Consider the following 19,390-nt stretch of genomic DNA (forward strand, 5'->3'; position numbering starts at 1 on the left):
TTGTATGTGCGGATTACTTGAGCTTATACTGACATCCGACTTGAATTTCCTGCCAGTGGGCACATTATAACTGCATTTACTGAGTGAAGCATTGATTTGTTCAGTTGTTGTTTGCCCCGGTGTACATCACCAGCTTTCTACAGCACCCTCAAACAGTTTCATCTCTCATATCCACAATTACACTTTGAACTGTGTCTGAGAATTTTTCTGTCAGCCTGCCGATTACCTCCCTTTCTATCACCTTTGCAGCCCTTAAGCAACCCTCCTTCCCCTGCTTTCTTGTTTTTAACTTTGTGTCTGACTACTTTCAGGAGTTAACCTCTAACCGTTAAATCTTTTACCACTTTCATCCATCCCAATCATTCTCCTAAAAAAAAACAAAAAAACTCCCCTTTGTATCTGTTGGCGCACTTACCCTTTCCCCTTTCTCTCCCTGTACGTACATTACCCTCTCTGTATCTCTCTACTTCATCACTGCCTACCCTCTTAACCATGCTCCTATTAATCTTTCCTCTGTTATGGTCGTCTCTATCATCTTCCCCAAGCCTTTTCCCATGGCCTACTGTTTTGATTCTCATTCTCTCCCCGACTTGTTTGGGTACTTTCAGACACGCTCGCCAAAGAGAGGGAGAGCTTCTTTACCTTGGTGGCGACGGTGCGTCCGAAGAGTATTGCGTAGCAGAGATTGAGGGCAGACGAGTAGGAGAACACACGCAGCCTGTTTCTTCCGTGGGGGGTCATGCCAAACGGGCTGTTCCACTCATACAAGGTGAGGAAGAGCGCTGTGAGGTGCAACGTAACAAAAATGCCGACCCACATGGACCAGTGGAGAGGCCACATGAACGCTCCGATGGGCGCTGCCGTGTCCCGGCTACGAACCTGAATCACATAAAAAAAAAAGAAAAAAAAAAGCAAACTTGAGATTGACTCAAAACATTTCATCTTGTGGTGCTTAATCCAGAACTGTCACTATAAATCTCACTCTTTATTTCCAGAAAATAATCACAGTCAACACAATTCTAATTTGTTTGAAGCAGACTAAATTAATTGCTTGTTCTGCATGCATTTTTTAAGGAAAGAATTTATTTTTTTCCTTAATTAAGTTCTAATGTGTGACGTTTCTTAAGCTAACTCTTGTTTTGAACTTTTATAATTAACATGTCCTCCACAAAGCTCCACAAGCTAATTATTGCAACAAAAAAAAGAAGATATGTCTCTTGCCAGAAGACCAGGATTAAGACTGAAATATACAGAAGAATTAAGAGGTTAGGTTTTACTGAAACAGTCGCAGAGAAAAGATTCTGAAAGCTTTATTAGGGACTTACAGTCTAGATTTTGTTTTCTTTTTTAGCCATGCCTCATACAAACATGAGCAAATTGGCACCATTGGCAACATGTATATGAAGCCTTCAAATAAACAAATATTTTATTGCAGTAGTATAATCTCACATATTGGGGAAAATATCCCATAATGAAAATGAAATGTCTTCAGCTAATCCATGGTGGCACCTTTATTGATATTTCTACCAATAAAGAAATACCAAGAAAATGAATGCATTTAAACATGTTTAAAGTTCAACTCTTCGTTGATGAGACGGCATTTCCTTTAGGTTATCAGGCTGGAGGCAGACTTATTTTTTACTTCGCCACCAAACAGGGTGCCAGTTAAATGTTGCAAAAGACCCTTAAAAATCTTACTGTTAAACATTTTAGTGAAGAGGAATATCTTGGAGTTGTCATAAGAACCATTAGATGCTTTCCATGTGCCAGTTGTATGTATCAGGCTCCCAGACCTCTCGGGTCTTCTGGTTATGGTCTGCTCCGTATCCACAGATCCAGAACCAAAACAAAGAGAGGGATCATTCAGCTTCAATCTGGAATAAACTTCCAGAGAACTGCAAATCAGCGGAAACGTCAAGTTCCTTTAAATCAAGACTGAAAACCCACCTGTTAGAGTTGCTTTTGAACCATGGTAAATGGAGGGTTGACCAACATATTTGATATGTATCGATGATTTTAACAAATGACACTTGACGAAATGCGATGCCTGTTACTGGTTTTCACATGTGATGCGTCTATGATGTCTTTACGTTTTCACAGTGGACAGCACTTTGAACTGCCATGTTGCTGAAATAAACTTGACCGACTGGATGATTGCATGTCAGAAAAAGCCTACTCTGCAATACCATCACAAATGTAAACAGATGGAGTTAGATGAGACTACTGTTAAGCACAGCGATGGATCTGTGGCGCTGTATTCGTGTTTCTCTTGCAAAGGGCAAAATAATCTTTTCGGGGGTGTATGGCATCATGAAACCTTTTGAAATAATTGATATGAGCGCATTTGTAAGAGTAAATGTTTAATTTGTTTAGTTATGGAAGCAATTTAGAAGACAGACAAAAAGAGCAGCCAAAGATATGCAATCCTGGATGTGGTGATAAGAAGTAGCTGACTCTCAAGGAGAGGTGTTCCCCGTTCTAGTCACAATGCAGGTGATGCCTCACAGTGTTATAATTCATCTGCCGAGTTTGTCTTCTTCAGTATTAGTGAAGAAGACACACACAAAACCTCACTGTGCAACTTCACTCTGCAAACAGGAATGCCTGATCAAAACCTGGTGCCCTCCATGAGGAAAGTGAAAGTGGGACGTCATTGGCACTTTCAAGAGGGAAATATTCTAAACTACACCAACACACCATAGAGACGGTTTGGACACAAAAATCTATGTTTTCCTATGGCTATCAAAATCTCTGTATTTAAATCCATGAGGAAAGTGTGAGTTAGTCCCAGAACTCTGGATCTAGATAGAATAGATCCAGGTTTCTATATGCTCCAACCTCGTAAAAGAGATAAGAAATATAAGAGAACATCAAGTGTTGTCTTAACGTGTCTAAAGTGTTGTTGAACAAACCTTTGACGATAGGGATGCCAATACCTGTGGCTCCAGTGATTTAGCGTAGAAAAAAACAAAACAAAACAAAAAACATTTAATAGCATGAGATGTTACATGAATTCATGCAAGATTTCAGCGTGAGATTATTCTACTGTCATAAAGTTTGAATTTATTTTAAGGCTTTAAACATATCTTCATCAGGGGTGCCAATAAATGCGGCCAACACCATGTTGAGTGCAAACTTAAAATGAACAAAATGATGCTAAAAACAAGGATACCAGAATTCCCAGACTGGTGGAGTAAAAGGGAGAAGTGAAATCTATCACTCTGCTCCTGGCAGAGTTGATGGAGAAAGAGGTGACGGCCATGTCGGCTGTTCCATTCAGGAGGTCCCCCACAAGGCCAGTCCAGCGTCCCGTCCCGCTCAATGCGCCGTACTTTCCGTCTCCCACAATGTAAAGGTCAAAGGTAAACCCCATATCCTCTGCCAGTTTCTCCAACAAGTCAATGCAGTACCCATAGCAGCATTTCCTTAGATCCCCCGGCAAATCTAAGAGGAAACAAAGGAGCGATGGTGATGTCAAACCATTTGGACATTCTTATGCATGCTTTGTAAGTGCAGTGGTTGCACCACTGGGAATCTCTATGCAACAGTGATTTAAGAAAGTTGCTGATGGATCACCAAAGGAAAAAAAAATAAAAAATCAGTTTGGACATTTTAATGAACCTGGCACCCTGGTTTAGGCTACATTTATTATAATTGAGGCTAAAAAATGTATTAAATAATAAACCCTTAAAATATGTATGAAAATCAGACAGCTGGCAATGCATAATATACTTTTTGCTATTTTGATTTCTTTGGCAAAGCATTTTTTTTTTGTTTTACAATCTCAGTTAATTAAATGTGGCTGTCTGCCAACTCCTTTAAGTTGGGTCCAGATTTCTCCATAAGTCCCAAACACACAGATAATCATGTGGAAATGTGATGGACTGGCATGTGTCCATTAAAAGTCAGAAATACATTTACTCTTTTTGATCATATCTGCATGCATTACAGACTTCTTGCATTATTGTTTACATGTACAATGTTTTGCCAGCAGTTTGGGTTAAATAATGTCTAATTTGATTCAGTAAATGTAACAACTAAATGCATCCAGCAGGGGGGGTCTGGCGCTAGTGAGCAATAGTAAAGAGGGAACTTCCTCCTTCTCAGTCAATGCACTTTCTTCTATTCTCCATTTCAGGTATGGGTCTACACATAAGCTTAACTCTACTGCTGTAAGTGGGTTTACGAACTGCTAAAGAGCTTGTGAATATGTTTTGGTTACTGACTATATTCATATGTTGTTTTAGCAGGTAAGGATAAAGTTTAGCCACAGTCAGCCTGTAGCTCACAGCAGACTATGCTAAACCATGAGTGAATGTAGCAATCAGTATACTGTGTATTCCAGTTGTAGACAATCCTTGCACATGAGAGTTTGTCTCTTTATTACTCTCATATTTGTGTAGTACATCGGTTTATAAGAAAACCATACTGTTGTTTCAAGTTTGGAATGTATAGAAGTAAGAATAACTCAGTCACGCTGCAGCAGAGGAAAGAACATGTCTGTGGCTCTTTTTTTTTTTCAATTATTCCCCCTTTCAAGGCTTTTACAAAAATATCTCATTTGGCATGTTTGGCATTAAAGGGAGCAAAAATGTTGGAAAAGTTGTATTGACTTGTTGATCCTTGTATGACATCTATGCCTGAATAGTTATGTGGATTATTTTGGTTTTGGACACTAACTTCACCAGTTAGAAATTTTGTCCGATATGGGATTGTTAAAGTTGATATTTTTGGAACATTACCAGTGAGTTAGTTTCTTGGCCCGAGTGCAGGGAATGAACCACTTGGTAACAGGAAGGCCATGAAGCAGCCAACAGTGTATGACTACACTGCTTCTACAAAGACAGTGGTGACTTTTAATTACCAGAAAAATAAAAGGCCTGCCCTGAGATCTGTCCTCTGAGCTTCTTTATACATATTATTGTATTTTTAGATTTGCAATAAAAAATTTTATAACACATGATCATGACTTAATGCTTTAGCTTATTAACATAGCTATCTTCTATTTGCAGTTTTTTGATTCAAGTTACAAAAAAGTACAAGAAAGGTCAATTTGAAAACCTTGAGCTTCCCTGTTGCCAAATATCTGTTTGCGTCAGAAAACATACTAGATTTATCTTCAGTAGAGTAGAATATTGATTTAATGTGTTTCATGTACTTCATTCATGAAAGTGTAATGTGACTGTAGAGCTCAGCCCTTGGCACCAAGCCTGATGTGCTTTTGAACTATACGGACCATTAACAAAATGAGCTCGATACTAAAGTAACGCTATACTACTATCTGAAGTTACTTTAGGTATATGGTGTCCGGTATTTACATTAAAGCAAAAACAAACACATTGATGCATTAATGTGGAATTGAGAATAATTAAAAATCCTTCCATAATGCCACAGTTGTCATTAGGTTAGTTTAGGACTTATTGTACTACTATTTTTTTCATTGGAAATGTGCAACACACCGTGCAAGTATTTTGTAAGTAATTGCCAAAACAAACCCACCAATTCCATCCCAGTCTACCACTGTAGAGTTGGGGTTGTGAAGCTGGTTGAAGAGGCCATTGATTATATCAGTCCGATTGGTTTTAGGATCCAGACAGAGTTGACCTGCTGGACACAACCCATCCTCATCGACCTCCCGTGTGAAGACAAATGGATGTTCAACCAATGTCACCACACGGAGGCGGTGTCCCTCGACGGAAAGTCCAGGTCTCCAGCGTCCTCCAAAATACCCGTCCCCTTGACCATCCCCTCCTCTGACACCAGCTCCAAGGCCTTGTCCCTGGCTGCTGCCGAGCCCTCCCACCAGTCCCAAAATGCCTCCCTCAAGTTCTAGTCGGCCACGGGTCCACTGTCCTACAGTAACCCACGCTGGCTGACCCAGCGCGCCTCTTTTAAGACTCCATACGTGGAACAGTTGTGAGGAAAGGACTCGAGAAACATCAGCGTCCACTTGGATCAGTCCCGTAGAGCCGGTGAAAGAGATGTTGGACAGAAACCTCAAAGTGAAGGAAACAACAATCAGACAGAGACAACAAAAGGAATGTTGCAGCTTACAATTGTAGAAACGTAGCCTGAAATAACCACCAGGACACTTTGTAAAAAAAAGCTAAGTTTTCTAAACCTTGCACAGATGGGCGCAGCCTGGTTGTAGCGCTCTAGCAGGTCTAGTCTCAAATGGGTAATTGAATCTCCCAGACGGTCATAATTAAAAGTTAATGCAGTGCAATGAGGGTCTCCTTCTATCTGCCAGTCCATACAAACAGTCATTGCTATTCATCTCACTCGTCTGGTGGCCCTGCACTGGTCTTTACTGTGGAATATATTAGGAAGAGCAATCCCCATTCATACATATATCTTCCCTGGCCTCTCTTAAACCACACAGGGATTGTTTGTTCATGTCTTAGCATTTGATCATGACGATGCTGTCGTGACTTCTTGAAAAGGCATTCAGGGCCCATTTCATCTTGATTAGTTGGAAACTAGAAGGAGGTTGCAAATCGTAGAAACAGTAAATGTTAAAAGTAAGTAAGGTTCATTGCATTTCGTGTGTACTGAACTGTGCCAGGAATGTCATGGTTGAGACTTGAAATGGTAAGCTTTACTTCTGCTAATGGGAAAAGGGCGTTTGAGCTGTGGCTCATAAATGCAGCGTATGCAAAGGACAATGACTAGACTAAACTGATCATGTGGGTCATTAATCTCTTCGCCAAGCCAAATTTTAAGAGCTTGTGTGTGTGTTTCTGCTCGCGAATGTGTTCATTGCCCCAAGTTACATTAGAATTTACGTCAGCATCCCCATATATCTGATGAACCTGATTAAAGATGCCCACGTCTCATTCCACATTAACTTGTGTTTTGTCATCAGCAGCTCTTTCTATCTCTTTGACCATAAAGTGGAAGAGCTAGCCTTGCCTTAAGATGAAATCGCTCATGGTAATGGCACAGCTGAATCATCATATCGAACAGACAGCAGATTCATCAAGCCAACCCACTCTAGACTCATACTCTAATGGGTTCTGCTGGCCAAAAATAGAAATAAATAAATAAATTAACCACGGAGTAAGCTTTACTTTACATCTCCTATCTGTGCAGGACACTGCAAAGCCACTTTCTCACACGTAGTGTCAAGTTTGGATAGAACTGGGCAGCAAGAGTTGAGGTGTTAGAAATGAAACATTTTTAAGCGATGCCACTTTTTTGTTGTTGTTTTCAGCATGTTGTATTGTCGAACAAGGCCCAAAGCAGAATTTAAGGAATGATGGCGGACGTCAAAGCAGCTTGATGAGTCTGCTCGCAGTGTCAGAGAGGGATGGCTTTCTCTCACTAACACCTGGTCCCGGTTTACCCGGCCAGCCTGAATGTCAGCAGAGCGGACGGTAAGTGATGACTCTATAAGAGAGTCGCAGGCATGTGCCGCGGCCTCTTATCGCTCCATCTTCTTTAGTTTGGAGGGAAGTTTACTCCCTCTGTCTTTTTTTTTTTTCTTTGAGTGTTTGAGATGATACAAGAGTTGCTTGTTTCGACGGTTTTAATCTCCTCTGTGGAGATGGAATCAGTGCGGCAGCTGTGTCGAGTGAGATGGAACTGACTGGCAGATCTCACTCTGATAACAATAGTGCTCTATCTGTTTTCCTCCCTTTCCTCCTCCCCCACATCCTTTTTCCCCTCACAAGCTATTCTTTGACTTTATTCCAATTTTTACCTTTTGCTGCTTCCTACTTCCTCTGTCTTTGATCTATGTGCTTGCCTTTGACCAAGTTCTTGTTTTTCTCTAATGTATTTTTGGGATCTTTCAAGTTTGGAGATTCAGAAAAAAAAAAAATAATAAAATACGAACATCAATACTTTGGCTTTATCTTTGTTGCTCCAAAGTTTTGTATTTTAAACTGTAGCATTTTGCTTTTCCTCACTTTCTTCCTTCGCGCCTCACTCGCCTGCTCATATCTCCAGACGTCCTCTCTCCCACCCTGCCTTTCTCACTCCATCCCTTGGGGCACTGAACTGTTAATTGCCTCTTCCATGTGGAAGTCTCTCACTTCCTTCAGCTTTGTTAGCATTCTCCCGAGCAATGCAATGTCTGGCTGTTGGATGAGAGGGATAAGAATCAGGCTGCATGGAGGGAAAGTACTCAGTGTAACTTCACGATTTCACATGGTGTGATAATACAACCCCTTTTATCAGTCTCTTTCATGCCAGAATAAAGGTCACTTGCACTATATTGCAAGCAGTACCATCATGAACAGCCCAATCTGAAAGTCCATAGACTGCCCAAATTGACCATCTACAGAAGGACTGTAACTTCTCCTAGTGTCCTGATAAAGTTTGAGGTGACTGTAAACCATTACCGAGTTACTCTTTAAAGAGCAACGAGACTACAAATGAGGCAGCACTTGGCAGCGCTGCTTTCAGTATGTAATCAATCTAATCTGTCCACTGCACACTGAGGTTTAGCAAGTCTAATATTTACGGTGGCAACAATCATCGCTACCCTGCAAAGATAACTGGAATTTGTTGGAATTGAGATTTGATAAGAACTCGTTCATTTGGGGAATTTTGATTACAAAGTAAAACCTAGTCTTTTAAACAACAGTTTAAAGATTAATCCTTAGATTGGACATTAGCAGGGCGAGGGTCACAAACACCGGATCGATTAGAAAACACAACTTCACAAACTAAACACTGCAGAAATCTGTTAAATTGGATTTTTACACCGAGGTCTTGTTTTAATCGCTCTCCTTTCATAGCAAACAGGTGATGGCAAATAAATTCCAAAGTTGGAAAGATGCACTGTTGGCTACAAACGATGGTTCATTACCAGGCCTCTGCAGAATATTGACATGCTGATGAGAGAGTTGGAGCTTTTAAATCAGCTGTGTGGGAGCAGAGATGCATCTAAAATTGTCAGGATGTTGGACACCCATGATCTACACCAGGGGTAGGTAACTCCAGTCCTTTAGGGACGGTTTCCTGCAACTTTTAGATGAGTCCCTGGTTCAGCACACCTCAATCAAATGGCTGAATTCCCTCCTCAATATGCAGTCGAGCTCTCCAGAGTCCTGAGTCTTTTGACTCAGATGTGTTGAAGCATACATATATCTACAAGTTGCAGAACTTTAGTTGCCCACCCTGTTATATGTTGATTGTGATATTCCAATCAATAACATTAATGATAAGCTTCAAAAGATGACTATTAGCTTTGCTAAAGCAGTGCTAGGCTAAAGATTTCCCCTAAACCGCATGTTGTTTTGACCCACACAAAAAAATCATTGTATTCCTTCTCAGTTTGGTGCACCTATGCATAGATAGCCTTTGGACCTTAGTGGCCAATAGTTTTTGCGCCCTGGTACTTGTCTAAACTGCACAGTGAGCATCCAGCTAGTAATGTTGGTGTTGCAGGTGATTACTCTCTGCAACATGCGTGCTCGGTATCTGCTGCAGGCCCAGCTACTTCTGCAAATCCTTTTCTCTTCAACACCTCATGACCGCAAGACGCTGGATACTTGCTGTCTTATCCATCGTGCCATTCGAGGAATAACCGTGTCGACTGACGGGGCGAAAGTGTTTCAGTTTGGAGGGAATTTAAAGAAGAAGAGTTCATTCAGCTCTACAAACTGTATCAGCTACATGGGGCTTAACTGGATTTCTGAAGTCTGTAAGTGTGTGTCCATATGTGAGGATTACATTTTTCTTCTTCAAGTGAAAACATTATTATTTAATAAGTCTTTTCTTTTTTGCTCTCCATGTGTCTTTATATCACAGAGAGCACCTTGGCAGATCTGTGAAAGCTGTCGGAGTCGCTTTTTAAAGCTGCAGCGATTGGGGTGATGGTAACAGCACGGACCCTTTTGTGTCAGTCTGCGAATCTATATGTCACACAGACCTCCTCCCCACCTCTGGCAAGAGAGTTAAGAAATTAGAGCTCCTATTGTGCAGAGGACAGACAAGGGCAGCAGTCAGAGCGTGAAGAGCCATGAGCGGAGAATTTACTACAAAAAAGCCAAAGTGTCACTCAGAAAGCTAATAAGCTCACAGACACCTAGTTGTGAGATCAGCTGAAATTAATTGTAGTTTGTCAGCGTGATCAATGTGTCGTAAGGTGATTGTGTAATCGCTCACTTGTGGGACTACGTCTCGTAATTTTAGGCTCTCTGTAGTAATTTCACAGCAGAAACGGGGGCTTGCGCAGAGGCTGGTTGTAAGAGTTAGAAAGTGTTTTTTTAGGGATGAAGTAAGGCATGACAAGAACTTCTGCTAGTCCTACATCATCTGAGGGAAGATATTTAATGGCTGGACAAACTTATGCATCTTCCGCCTTGCTGAGGTTTTCTTCTGTAAGAATACAAAGTGCAGATGATGGCAGGTGGCAGAAATTAGTCTTTAGCAGAAGAACTTAGAAGAGAACAGCTTTCTGCTCTTCCAGAGGAGATTATTAATGTGTTAGAAAAGTAAATGAGCATTAGGTTATGTTTTTGAGTGTATGAATGTTTTATTCTAAAAAAAAAATTAAAAATCACTATTATCAAGAAAAAATGGCCACCAGGGTTACCATGTTAATGTTGCTTCAAAGCTAAAATAATGACTTTTAGTATTTATCTGTCTGTGCAGATGCCACTTATCACAGCAGTATCAACATTTCAATTCTCAGTCATACTATCTATGCAAATGGTTTAACGGTGTGGTGAATAACAATACATCATCTGTACCTTTTTTAAAATTAAAAATGCCAAAGAAACTACGTATTATATTTAGACCTCTTTCCTTTGTAACCCCTCAAAGTTGCAGTAAGTAACTTTTATAGTTACTTACTATAAAAGTTATATTTATATACTGTATGTATTTGTTAAAACCGTCATCATGTCATGACAGAATAATAATATATTTGCCTCTTCTTATGGTCCTTCTGCCAGCAGAAATACACCATTCGGTCAGAAGCAACCAATGAGAGCCAGGAGGGAGGGTCTTAGTGCTGTTAATCAGGCTGTATGTGCTGCTCACATCCTCCTCTTGCTCTATGTCACACTACAGCTCCTTCCCCACAACAGAGCCTACAGTTTATCCACCGATGGCGGTGGATAAACAGCAAGTTGTTTTTCCACCATTAGCACAGCTGCATCACACTGTCAAAGTCTGTATTGACCCATGGGGGCTAAATGCACTCCACACTAGTCATATTTTCATTTGTACAACACTTTAAAAGTCATGCAACAACTACTGGCGACTTCATGTTGGTCCGCCCCATCAGATAACACTTTACATTTAGGTTTGTAATCTTACTGTGACAAACTCTGGAAAAAAAAAAAATCCTAGAGTTGATAAGTGCAACATGTATAACTGTGCGTACATGCTCATATGTTCATACCTGGAAAGATACTGTCCAGAAGACGGTAGTTCATGCCTGTTTGGTTTGTCGTAACAGTTTACCAAGTTCTGAACCAGCGCCAACTCCGGCTTTACCATGGTGGCCGTAGTGACCGCTCGACCAACCAGCTGCAGGGCATCCCGTATGTAGAAGCTTATCGGCTTGCGTCCCACCTCCCCATAGGCCAGCAGTCCAAGGGGACCTCCCAGAGTGTGCAGAGAATCAGGGGACAAAGGATATCCCATGATCCACTGCAGCGCTGGAAGTGACGGGGCAAGGCGCTGAGCGGCTCGCAGGACAGATGACAGACACTCCGGGTCAGATCCCATGAGTAGCACGGAGGAGATTGGTGAGGGGGAGCGCAGGAAGCTGGAAGAGATGATGTTCAAAGCCTCCTCTTCCATTTGATCCTCCCTCCTCTCCTCGCTGGCCTCCCCCCTTCTCTCTCTGCCGCCGGTGATGAGCGTCAGGTTGATAATATCCCACAAATGCCAAGCAGGGCCGCTGTGCCTCTGCAGGTGAGTCAGCAAGCCGTCGCTGCCTTCATCCCATCCGGGGCAGATCACAGCTGCTCCTCCCCATCTGCCTTCTCCTCGGCTCCCTCTGTCCCTGTCCCCGTCGCCGCTCTGCAGGACCGCCAGCAGCAAGCTGCCCAGGGTTGATGGAGGCACGCGGGCCGGCATTTGGAGGTGAAAGTGGTTCTGGAAAAGATGGAAGAAGAATCGGAGAAACATTTTAGCAGCAGCAGATACATAAACAAGAAATTTTTAAGTATGAAAGACAGACATAGAGGAAGAGGAGAGGGTAAGGGGTAAAAGAAGGAAGAAGATCAGACGTGAGATTAATGAATACCGCGAAAACACCTTAGGGCTAGGCTACCATTAAAACACAGCTTTTATAAACACCAGAGACTGCAGTTCCTGACACTGTGGCTATTTAACTCAACACAGATCAGAAATAATCAAGTGGTCATATTTGCTCATTATCTCTCACTCCGAATGAAAAGAGGCGCACCGATTCAAACAAGGAGTCAATGATTCGCATCTAATCTGCAACATCACAGTTGGCTTGGCAGGACAACAGTAGCATCCACAGTTCATCCAGGAGCCGGCATTCCCAAACCCCAGCGAAAACACTGGCCTGTTTCATACTGTTCCAAAATGGATAACACTGTTGTCCTTGAATGCAGCTCACAGATGCCCACCCCCCTGCTTCCTTTGAGAGGCTCTATCCATTTTTCATCCTATCACTGCTCCAGGCAAGGTTGATAGGGGGTCGGTAGGGTGGGGGCGTTTGTATAGACAAGGCAAAGTTTGGTCATAGATGATTTAAGATTTGCTCTGGATTCCTCCGTCTCAGTAGCCATTATGACAGAACAGTAGGGTGACTTAATTATGGAAATAATATATTTTCTTCATTATTGAAATTGCAGTCTGTTCTGTCCTTTACAATGGCGGTGGTTGTTTGTTTTGTTTTTGTTTTCTTATTTTATTTCTGTTTTGTTTACAGTGTTTGGGTAGATTAGCTCAACAACAAGCAGGATAATAGAATATTCCCACTGTTGCAAAATTGACACTTTTCAGTACAAAAGAAACATCCCACACCGTAGTAAGGCAAGGTTTCCTCTGACTGCTTTAATAATAAGTGGTTGAGTCAGGCTCCTATCTTGAATCTGCAAGAAAATATGTGGAGGGAAGTAAATATTTGTCTAATGACAAGAAGACTATTAAATTGAAAGAGTCATCACCAAAGATAAATGATAAAAATATCAGTTGGAGCAAACAAACAAAAGGTTTATTGCTATAATATAAAAAAATGATTTTTTTTTTTACTTGATTCTTGGTTTTGTTCTGTTTTTTAAATTAATACTCTTTTTATCTTTTGATAATTCAAAAGATGATTCATTTCCTATAAGAAACAAACTTCTTGGTTCAATGAAAATGTCTAAGTCTGCCAACAATGCAAGTCATTTTGGGTTGAGCTGCACTGTGAGATGTACAAGTAGGCACGTAAGGGCATGTGAAAGCTGCATTGGTGGGACCCGTCCACCCCGCAGGCCCATGTCTGTCACGCAGTGCAAACCCACTCACTGACCGCAGGCGGAGGATCCCACCCCCCACTCAGATAATCGCCATAAAATCCCAACAAAACAAAGAGAAACACAACCCTCCGTAAAGACCACAAACGCCGCCCCTCCAACACCACCGGTAAATGGCGGCTGGGCTGGCGCCCCTTGGAGCAACATCGACACCTTGCAGTTGCACACGGCTTCTTGTAACCTAAAAATCGGTGGTGACACAAAGTCAGCCCTAGCGGTCCAAAGACCCTCCCAAACATCTCCGGTCAGGCTGCGAAAACAACTCGTGAAAGCTCTGCACATCCATCGAACCAGGAAGCGGAACGTCTCACACACACACACGCACACACACACAAAAAAAAAACGGAACAAAAACAACAAATCGAGGGTGCGACACCACAATAGACATCCACTTAGAGAAAAAGAATGTGTTTCTTTCTACCACTGTTTTCAACAAAGACTACTTAAGTGGCATGCCTTGGAGCTGCACGCAGTCAAGGTTTCAAACATGCAATCGCTCTGTTGAATAAAGCCTCACTCTCACGTTGAATATAACCCCTTAATGACTATTTGAAAGGTAACTAATCTGGGTTTAGCTTGAAAATCTTTTATGAATTGCTGAACTATTTAAACAAGACCATTCATATTTAAGAAACACTTATTAGCATGAATTGGCTTTCCAGATTCTCGTACTTGGCCACAGACGGGTACTGTAGTAGGTCGGTAAATGTGTGGGAAACGTCTAATCTGGATGTTTATGGTCACAACTTCACCAGGCTTTTAGTGAGTAATATATGAAGCTATAAACATATCAGTGTCACTTTCTAAGTTACTAGATTATGTGCTATGCTGACTCATTATTGATTTTTGAAAATGGCTCATATGTTCCTTCTGGACTTTAATTTTTTTTTTAATGACAGTTCATCTCACTTCAATCTTTGTAGGAAGGATTTTGCTATAGTGGACGCTCATCTCCTCTGTGTTCCAAGAAAGCTCCAATAGTTTGGTTGATAATGGTTTTTCTTGTGGTGTGCAGCTAATTAAGGGAAAAAATAAAATCGCAGAAGTGTTTCTTCTGCTTCATAAATTTAGCTCTTCGGTCCAACCGTCTGAGAATAAAAGCCCTACTGTTTTTGGTTTGCTCAGGCCTCTCACTCATTCGGCTTTCGGTCTAAGGCCTGAACAGAGCAGGTCGAATGCCACAGACGGGAATCTGCAGCAACAATGCAGTCTGTCTGTTACTGTTCTTTCTGAAGAGTTTGAAAACTTTCCAGCAGTGCTTTGACTAGTGGTTACTGGAAGTTTCTTTTTTGTGTGTGTGTTTGTGTGAGAAACAAAATTTCCCAGAACACTTTATTTTCAAGGCTGTTTTTTTTTTTTTTGTGTTTCTATCTGACCTAATCTCCTCCTGCAGGAGTGGTACTGTGATATGAGAAAAGACATTTTTGCAACTATGGAGTCCAAAATATGATTAACATCTGTGAAATCAATCTCAGATTGTCAAACTATATATATATATATATATATATATATATGTGTGTGTGTGTGTGCGTGTGCGTGTGTGTGTGTGTGTAAAAAGAAGAGTAGAAGAGTAAAACGAGTAGGTAGCGTGGATTTTCATTTAACTTCACAGACCACAACTCCTGACTGGAGAAAGAATATAAAGAAGTGCTCCGATAGGGGTCGGCTACCTAAAAACGTCATTCCGGTTTTATAGCAGTTAGGCTTTGAAACAGAATTAAAACCAGTTTAATGGTTTTTGTAGCAACGCAAAGATCTTTAATAATTAAAGCCCGTGAGACGTGTCTCCTAGTAACCACAAGTAACGGCATTTAGCATCTCTTAAATCAAAGCCTTCGAGACCATTATTCTCTTCCTCCATCTCCACAGAGGTGCTGAAAGCTAAAGTTTAAGCTTCCTTTAGTTAAATCGTTCCACTAAGGTTGTCAAATTTTAGTAAAGTATTTATATACAAACAGTAAAATACTTGCAGCGTAGCAGGAGGCTGGTTTAAAATCTGCAGACAAAAATGAAAAGTCCTGTCGGGTAGCTCAAAGTTTACATAAAACATGACCCACAGAGGAGTGTAAGCTAGGGAATAACTGCAGCAAAATGTTTTGGACATTCAGCCAAAGAGAAATGTTGAGGATCCTCAAGCCACAAGGTTCAGCATTTAGTTACAATAATGTTCCCGTGGAAACCTCCATTGACAATACATAATTTTTACTAGTATTAGGTACTAGACTCATGTGATAATAATAATTTACAAATGATTGCAATTGTTTGGACCCAAAAACCTGAAGTGACATAACTTCACCGGCCTGCTCAACAGAAAAAAAACCTTTCAACACTTTCCGAACTCGTCTTGCACCGTTTGTTCATGCATTTCTGCACATGTGAGACTAAAGCTGCACTCGTCTCATTAAATCTGGAAGTGTCCAATGCAGGTGGAGCGAACGCTTACACAACTTTCACGAAGCACACGTGAACGTGGGGTTGGAGACGAGACGTCGTCGGAACACAGCCGCCACTGAGGCGCATTCATTCAAATGGAAATGTACCACCAGGGGAGTACAAAGCTAACAAAGCAACACTCCGCTGAAAGTCCTCAAGTCCCTGGAGACAGTTAAAGGAAAATTATTTGAAGTCTAGAGAATTAATGCGGCCCGTGTACTCGTCCTCCTGGAACGAGCCAGGTGTGTAGGGGCAGACAAGAGAAGATCTGTTCCTTTTGAATTGGGTGTGTTGGTTTGGGGGGGGAGTGAAGAGGATGATTGATGAGGGCGGATTGTCAGAGAGCCAGCGGAGGGTGGTGCTACAGGTGTGAATGTTATTCAGTCTATTACTCCCAGGATTTAAACTAACATAATGCCCATTTTGTCAAAAGGCTCAGAAAACATAAAAATGTGCGATGATAAAAGATAAACACTGCGCCTGAAGGCAGCCGGGGGGAAATGCGGTGGAAATCCGTATGCAAAGTTCTGTAGGGTATAATCCGTCTGAGTCGATGATTCCACGGCAAAATGCATGGAAAGAAAGAGAACTTTTGGACCAATCAGTCCCAAAGAATTGCTTTAAAAACACACCCCAATTAACAGCAACCAGACCATGGAGCTTGTTAACAAGTCAAAGCCAAAGATTTATGCTGCACACACATCATTGTTAAATTAATTGTAATAATGTTCGTCTGCGGGACATCCCGCGGCTGTGTCAGCTGTTTTTCACGCCAGCGTTATTTCATTATTTCTCCCACCCAATTACAGAACAGCCTGCTCGACTCGTCGAAAGATTCCTTCACCATTTCAATTACATTCCTTTGGTGCTAAACCCGAGCTCTTACCCAGAGAGACTCTGAATGAGGACAACAGCGGAATTACTTCAAAACGTAAAGACGTGAGAACAATAATAATAAGAGGTAACGGTGGCGGCATTACAGTAGTTAGATGAGGCTGCCAGGAGAGAAAACAAATGGGTGCAAAAGGAGGAAGGCAGATTTGGGAGCCATGAAGTGACTCTTAAGAGATAAGGTGATTTATTATCTTAAGCCAAGAGTTCTAGTCCATTAGATGAGATAGCACTCTGCTGGGTTTTTTTTTTGGAGTGGAGGAGGAACAATTTCTTAATCTATGGGCAATCAAATTTGACAAGCTCCAAAATGGAGCCCGAGAAAGATACGAAAAGCGCGCGATCAGATTGGCTATTACAACTGCAGCCACTTTTTATACACTCATTTCCTTCAGTGGAGTGTATCTCAATTATTTAATAATTGATTGTGCAGTAAAACCTTGCAGAGCTTATCTTAACCTAAACTACAGTGAAGGTTTTTCACTGTCATGATGCAACCAGTTTTTTTTATTTTTTTATTTTTTTTATTGTGCTTTTATGTTTTAGACCAACAGAACGTAGAGGAAAATGATACTTTATTGTAAATTTTCTAAGCAATAATAATGATAGTAAAAAAATAAATAAATTTATGAAAGTGCTACTCATTTCTAGTCGGTACTCTTTTGTCGGCGTGCCCCAAATGAAATCCAGGGATAATTATTAAGAAAATAAATTTTAAATGTGCTAGTTGTAAAAACTTAACCATATGTTCAATATTAGATCAAATTAATAGTGTTTTAAATAAGAAAATTCGCTCCAAATTATATCCATGGTTTAATCAGCATAATTTCTTATGTAGGATATTTCTATTGAAACATAATACACTAAGTTGAATTAAAATAACTTAGCTTGTAGTTCTCTATAATTTAAAACACAGCTAGTCTCTCTGTGGACTAAGCAGGCATTCACAGGGGGTCGTCTCTGTGTGCGAGTTCAACCTTTTGACCACTTTGATAAGATTTAACAGCTGGTGTAAAACAATCTGGACCTGTCAACAGAGTAGAGCTTCCTCTCGGGACAGGGTCATAAAAAACATCTGTCTCCACTCAAAAGAAAATAACACTTCTTTGATCTTAAAAAACGGGTTTTTACTGGAACACAGTCAACTATATTTAAATGAACTAGCTAAGGACACTCCCCTAAATTAGAATACAGCAGAGAAGGGAAACACGCCCTCCCTTTAAAAGTACACGACCCGGAACCTTAACTTCAGATCCGGGGTTACCCGTGATGCTGTCTCCGGGGGAACGGTGCGTTGGTGAAATGGTTCCCCATAAGTTTGTCTGGGTGTGTGGATGTCTGTGGAGAAAGGTAAATATTGAATTGGATGCTGGTTTGTGATTTTATTATGAGCTTTGTCAGCTTCATTAGTTGTTCGTCTAATAAATGTTCTTATGATTATACTTGGAAGGCGTTTGTCTTCGTCTTTGTGGCTCAGCTGATACAATGACGACATCAAGGAATCCGGGCAGAAGAGAGAATAAAACAAGTCAAAAGAGTTGAATTCTTCTTCTTCTGATTAAAATGAACATTATTCTTTGAGAAAATCATGAAAGGTCATGTTTGCGATTTGACACAAGCAACTTAGGGCACACAGCAAACGTGCAATTAATTTATCTGGTTAGATGAGGTCAAAATTAAACATTTTAAACTAAATTACTCTGAATGGTCATCTGAGCATTATGCTATGATGGTTTTCTTTGGCAGGAACAGAGATGATGGTCAGAGTTGAGGGGAGAGTAGATGGAGCAGAGCACAGAGCAACCCTGGAGAAATCGCTGGAGAAAACCGTTCAACGTCGCGGAATCGGGGGCTGAGTGCACACTTTTCAGATTTTTACTTGAACAACAACAAGAACAAAAAACTCCATGCATAATTTTGTTCCCAAATAAAAGGTACTTTGCTTTGGTCTGCCACATTAAACTTAAATGATGTTTGTGGCTATAATGTGATGAAATATTAAAATGATTTAAAAGGAACGTCACTTTATTCTTTTCCAACATATCCACATAAACAAAAAAAAAAACAAACAAAAAAAACAAAAATGGAAACAGTGACCCACAGGGAGCAGAAAGCTTTACTCTGCCATGTGCGAGTCCAGCAAACGAATTCTTGTTCACAATGGAGCCAGTATAATACGAATCGTTCCATTTATTATTGATACCAAATCACGATAATCCCCAAACCGCTCACTGACGCCCGTTTTCAACCAAACAATGGCAGAGCCCTACACGTGGCTTCTGGAAGTATGGCGGCGTACGCAGAGCAGTGAAATCCCCGACAGTCATCATTCCAGCTTAATCCGGCGTGTCTTAAAAGCGAGCTGGCAAGCTTCGGCGTTTATCTCCCGTGACGCAGCAGATTTAATGCATGTGTATGGTTGCGTGTGCAAACTGGTGCATGAATAAAAGACAGCAGATCTTCAAAGTCCACCGAGGCCTGAATTTGCATTTTGCTTTTTTGTTTTTTATTTGACATCCCCTGTTTTGGCTCCCGGTCAGGACCAACGTTGTTGCTGTTGCATATCCAATATTTAAATTCATGGTGATTTATTTATTTTTATTTTATTT

The 19,390-nt window shown here is 41.0% G+C and overlaps 1 protein-coding gene across 4 annotated transcripts in view; it reads right to left on the reverse strand.

Moving 5' to 3' along the window:
- LOC103146524 (glutamate receptor ionotropic, NMDA 3B-like) overlaps positions 1 to 19,390 on the reverse strand; it is a 183,342-nt gene that overhangs the window by 33,406 nt on the left and 130,546 nt on the right. For all 4 annotated transcript variants that reach the window (XR_001663668.1, XM_016677680.1, XM_016677681.1 and 1 more), the window contains exons 2-5: positions 11,360 to 12,060; positions 5,500 to 5,996; positions 3,173 to 3,444; positions 643 to 879 (exon numbers count right to left, since the gene is read on the reverse strand). Coding sequence is in view for 3 of the 4 variants with exons in the window: in XM_016677680.1 (XP_016533166.1) it covers positions 643 to 879; positions 3,173 to 3,444; positions 5,500 to 5,996; positions 11,360 to 12,060 (1,707 nt within the window). In the remaining variant the exon portion in view is untranslated. The remainder of the gene's footprint in view (positions 1 to 642; positions 880 to 3,172; positions 3,445 to 5,499; positions 5,997 to 11,359; positions 12,061 to 19,390) is intronic.

The sequence above is a fragment of the Poecilia formosa genome, unplaced genomic scaffold (genome assembly GCF_000485575.1).
Source record: "Poecilia formosa unplaced genomic scaffold, Poecilia_formosa-5.1.2 Scaffold160, whole genome shotgun sequence".
Classification (NCBI taxonomy): Eukaryota; Metazoa; Chordata; class Actinopteri; order Cyprinodontiformes; family Poeciliidae; genus Poecilia; species Poecilia formosa.